The sequence below is a fragment of the Peromyscus maniculatus genome, chromosome 8, assembly GCF_049852395.1.
Source record: "Peromyscus maniculatus bairdii isolate BWxNUB_F1_BW_parent chromosome 8, HU_Pman_BW_mat_3.1, whole genome shotgun sequence".
Classification (NCBI taxonomy): domain Eukaryota; kingdom Metazoa; phylum Chordata; class Mammalia; order Rodentia; family Cricetidae; genus Peromyscus; species Peromyscus maniculatus.
Window position 1 is genome coordinate 70,333,768 of NC_134859.1, and position 4,845 is coordinate 70,338,612.

Consider the following 4,845-nt stretch of genomic DNA (forward strand, 5'->3'; position numbering starts at 1 on the left):
ATGAGAAAGACTAGCTTGGGTGCTGTCAGTGAACCCAGAACACAAGACCTGGGGACGTGGGTGACCAGGCCGAGGGCAGAAAGAGCAGCAGAGACCGGGGAGTGCAGCCTGGGATTTGGGAGAAGAGGAAGAATGAGGAAAAATAAACTTGTACTTTGTGAAATGATCATAAAGTATTGCAGGATGCTGCCCTAACCCTCCCAACTTTTAACTTGGAAGTGCTGAAGAGGCCTGGCTCCCTCTTCACTCCTTTGTTTTCTTTCTCTGACAAGAGCATGCTGCAGTGGGAGGTCTGGGGCAAGCAGGTAAATCAGAGTAATTAAACTAAAGGTGAGCGAGACTGGGTCCATCATCCAGTTTCCCTCACTTGCCCTGCTTTAGTCTGACTGCACCCACGGCCTTGGTAGGCTGCATCTCCTACACAGGTCACAGGCTAGAAACATGAGGCATTTCCTAGGGACTGCTTAGAAAACATGCATCTCCTTAGGAGGGCTACACATTGTCTGCAGCACATACTAATCACTAGGTATCAAACCTTATTTGTGTACTAGAACATTCTTTGTCTGGGTCTCCCTTGTTTGGTTTCTTGTTCTGCCTCTTTTAACATTCCAAAAAAATATCCTGACCCCTTTCTCTTTCTCTTTCTCTTTCTCTCTCTCTCTCTCTCTCTCTCTCTCTCTCTCTCTCTCTCTCTCTCTCTCTCTTCAGTCTTTCTCTGTCTCTGTCTCCTTATCTTCCTATCTGTTCCTTGTTTCACATAGCCTAAACCAACCCTTCTGAATGCTGCTGATTACCTGGTATTTTGTGTGTGGAAGAATCAAGAGTGGTCAGTGTCTTCTGTCTGTGCTCTCACCCCATGTTTGTTCCAGAGACTCCAGACAATCTGGAAAGACTGACATGAAGGCTCCACTGTCTGAGGTGCCCACCACCAAGTGCCATGAGTTCCTATCCACAGCCCGCGCTCGCAGGTGTGTACACTGCATCCTTCCTCTGGGGTTCACAAACACACACCCCATCTCAGTCATTATGTTTGGTGTACCACTTCCCCCTCCAGCATGCACCCCACTTCTCCCCTCCAACTCCCTCCTTTCTCTTCCGTGATGTCACTGCTGGGGGAAGACAGTCTGTGAGGAACTCCTCACTTTTGGCCAATTTCAGTTTCCTTCCTGATACCATGACATCATCTTTACTTTACTCAGGATATTCCATTTTCCTCCCAGCACCCCACCTCTGTCCCAGGCCCAGAGGCCCTATAAAGAGAAGTTCCCAGCTCAGATCAGCACAACACTCAGCCAGCTCCTGCAGCTTCTGGTCTCTGCAGTCTCAGCTCTGTTCCATCCTCTCCCCCAGCAACACCATGAAGCTGTGTGTGTCTGCTCTCTCTCTCCTGCTGGTCATGGCTGCCTTCTGGGCTCCAGCACTCTCAGCACCAAGTAAGTGGGCTCTGCCATGGCTGCTCCCTTGGAGACCCAGTGGGTTCAGTTTTCCAGCTGGGGCCAGACCAACAGTGGGGTTTGGTCAGGGGACAAAAGGGAGCTGGAAGATTCCCCACTCTGCTGTTAACAGTCGAGACTACCAGACAGTCACTAATACTGAAGCTCCTGTTTCCTTAAGAATTAACAACCAATAGAAGGAAATGGTGGGCTGGAAGACAGATATTGAACTGGCTTTCTCTGTGGTTTAAGCTTATCTGTCTCTCTGCCTTGATTTCCCCACCTGAAACATGAAGGAAGTGAGAGGTGTTCTGAGACTCCATCCACTTTCAGTCTTCTAGGATTTTTTTCCTTCTTCGAAGACTGTCTTTCTAGAGTAAAAGTCTCATTCTGGGTGGAGGACCATGCATTCAAGGGACCATGTTTTGGGTTCTAGCAGTCCATAGGGAAGATCTAGAATGAATAGCAGCTTTGACCTTATCCTGGCTTTTTCTTCCAGTGGGTTCTGACCCTCCCACTTCCTGCTGCTTTTCTTACACTGCTTGGAAGCTTCCTCGAAACTTTGTGACGGATTACTATGAGACCAGCAGCCTTTGCTCCAAGCCAGCAGTGGTGTAAGTACACACTGGGGGGAGGGCAAGACTCAGAAAGGGCCAGGTTCAGATGAAAAGGCTAACAGAAGGGATCCAGTTATAAGTGTTGAAACTGTGTCAAAGAACAGTGAGGTCATGAGGTAACCTTCTGAGTTCTGATAGTGACTGGATGGTCACTGAAATGGGTGGTAGCTCTTGGAGAGGAAGATATCCAGAGGCCATGAAATCAGAAAATGGCAAAATGATCCATACTTACGTAGAAAGACCATTTCACAGAGCCATGAAAAATTAAGAGACATCATCATATATATTGATCATAAAACCCACCATTTCCTAATATGGGAAACCACTGGGCCCACCGCTACCCACTCAGGGACAGAGTTCCAGGAAGTCTAGTGTCAGGGTTATCCAGGAAGGATCTTATCTACCATGGTTGCCCATAGAAGCAATGCTCAAGTAGAATGAGATGCCTACCACAGGCCAATAACAGTGTTAAATGTCCTCTGAGGTCCCATGGGATTCTCATCTGTTCTCTTCTTCTTCTATAGATTCCTCACCAGAAAAGGGAAGCAAGTCTGTGCTGACCCCAGCCTGCCCTGGGTCAATGAGTATGTGAATGACTTGGAGCTGAACTGAACTGCAGGAGGAACCACTTCAGGGAAGGCCTCCTCAGCCCTGACACTCCTCATTGAGAAGTGCCTTGCTCATTCCATTCAGAATTTCTCTCCCCCTTCTTAATCAAGTATTTATATAGACTTTGTTATTTTATTTGGTGTTATTTCTACTATTTATATTTAGTTAAAGGACATGTGTCTCCCATGGGGATGGTCCACCATTACTGTTTGTCTGCTATTGTGGATATGACCACATATATAAATGTAGTTGATTTCATATACTTTCATAATAAATCTTACTTTAAAATATAGTTTGTGATTTTAAATTGATCTTCATTTGGGTTGAAACTTCATGGTGCTATTATGGATAAAATACAGTTTGTAAAAGCAGTGAGAATGAGTAAATACTGAGATCTTAATGTGTCCTCTTGTCTACATGGACACAAAACATCTCCTCATTGCTTCTAATGAGAATGGGAACAGCTGTATGAGGGTGGGGACCAGTGCCTACAGTTATACAGATTAAGAAACAGACACAGGGAGAAGGATTCTCTGAGGCTTGTCGATTTGCTTGGGAAGCATCAGGAAAGCATGATCCAGAGGACCAATGTTGATCATAGGGGTCATTAGACTGACATTCCAGAGGGAAACCATGACTGGGACAACAACACAAGTCAGAGGGAAGGGATGTGGTTCAGTGATAAGGGGACTTCATTGTTTTACTATCACTGTGACATTAGAAGAGTCACTTTACCTTACTAGAGCTCAAGTTTTCTGACCTGTAAATGGGGTAATAGTGCCCACTGTTTTGGAATGTATAAAGCACCCCAGATGGTTTATTTCCCTCTCTGAACTCCAGCTTGTGTCCTTGTGGGAAACAAGGATTTTTGAAATTGCTATTAGCTCATGAGTTAGGAACCTAAACCACATAGCTAATGGGATGACAAAGTTTAAGTTTCTGGTTTGGCTATAAAACATCGTGGACCCAAGCAATGACTACTTAACAATTCTCAGTCACATTTACTCCACCTAGGACAGAGAGAATTGAATGAACATTAGTTCTGATGAATAGTTCATAGACTGGCAGTGTGTTGGAACTGGGAAAAGACCCCTTAGACCATCCAGTCTAACTCCCATTTTGTGGAAACTGAGGTTAAAGACTGAGAAATAACTTAAGAAAGGCCACTCAGTGTGTGGCAGAGTGGTATTGCAGCTGATGTCAACCCCCAGGTCTGTACCCTGTACTGGGTGTCTTTTCTAGTGACACACTTCTGTAGTGCCCTTAGGGATTATCCTCTGAGTAACATAGACAAGTTGAAGATGGCCTTGAAAGACATTTCATCATTGCCTACTGCATAAAAGTGTAACGGGATCCTCTTCTCTGAGCCAACAAGCACATTTTCTTCCTTGTCCCACCCTCAGCCACTCTTAGCATCCAGGCTGCTCCACAGCAAGGGACCTAGAGCAGGTCTGAGAGGATGGGGACTTAGAATCGTTAGCTTCTGGATTCCTTTGTCTAGATTTGAGCTGTCCAAATCGTTGGCACTGGCCATAGTGCCTACTTACATTGCCATGAAACACAACTAGAATAAAATTGAATTCAGCTTCTCAGTCACACCATTCCATGTTAGAAAGGACTAGTGTAGAACCTGCCCAGAACTGCCAGTCATTACAGAAAGCCTTGTTCCACAGTACCTTTCCACCAATCCTGGCTTAAAGTTGAGTGGTTGTCAGGAATATCCGGGCAGCCTAGAAGGTTATATAAATAGATTCAGAGGTAGACAACTTCCATTCTGAGTGGACAGGACAGCAGAGAGAATGGGTGGTCCTCAGAACTGAGACAAGGTACAGATCACCATAGAAGACTGAACAATGACTTCCCAATGTGATCACATCCTAAGCCTTAGAACCTGTCATCACCACACACAGAAGATAGGATCCTGCAGATAGGATTAAGTAAGAATCCTGGGTCACATACCGAGTCAGGTCCCCAATGTACCCATGCCCCCTGCTAAGGGAGGCAGAAGGAAAGTGGAAGAAGGGGACTAGACAGCCATGTGACAACCGAAGCAGATGCCATGCTGCTGCCTCTGCAGAGGGCAATGGAGGCCATGGGACAAAGGTTGGAGAGATGGCCCCGAGGTGAAGAGGGCTTGCTGCTCTTGCAGAAGACCTGATTTTATTCCTAGCACTCACATGACAGCT

At 45.9% G+C, this 4,845-nt stretch overlaps 1 protein-coding gene across 1 annotated transcript; it reads left to right on the forward strand.

Moving 5' to 3' along the window:
* The first annotated feature begins 1,250 nt into the window (after nt 1-1,250).
* LOC102908787 (C-C motif chemokine 4-like) lies at nt 1,251-2,885 on the forward strand. Its single transcript, XM_006983149.4, has 3 exons — nt 1,251-1,433; nt 1,933-2,047; nt 2,575-2,885. Exons 1-3 carry the CDS (start codon nt 1,358-1,360, stop codon nt 2,660-2,662), a joined length of 279 nt encoding a protein of 92 aa, XP_006983211.2. The 5' UTR covers nt 1,251-1,357; the 3' UTR covers nt 2,663-2,885.
* Nucleotides 2,886-4,845: the final 1,960 nt, after the last annotated feature.

Bases quoted from the DNA above. Each gene is read 5' to 3' on its own strand.
- LOC102908787 (XM_006983149.4), top strand. From the start codon at position 1,358: ATGAAGCTGTGTGTGTCTGCTCTCTCTCTCCTGCTGGTCATGGCTGCC. The intron at 1,434-1,932 runs GTAAGTGGGCTC...TTTTTCTTCCAG, and splicing joins TCCAGCACTCTCAGCACCAA to TGGGTTCTGACCCTCCCACT. The intron at 2,048-2,574 runs GTAAGTACACAC...CTTCTTCTATAG, and splicing joins TGCTCCAAGCCAGCAGTGGT to ATTCCTCACCAGAAAAGGGA.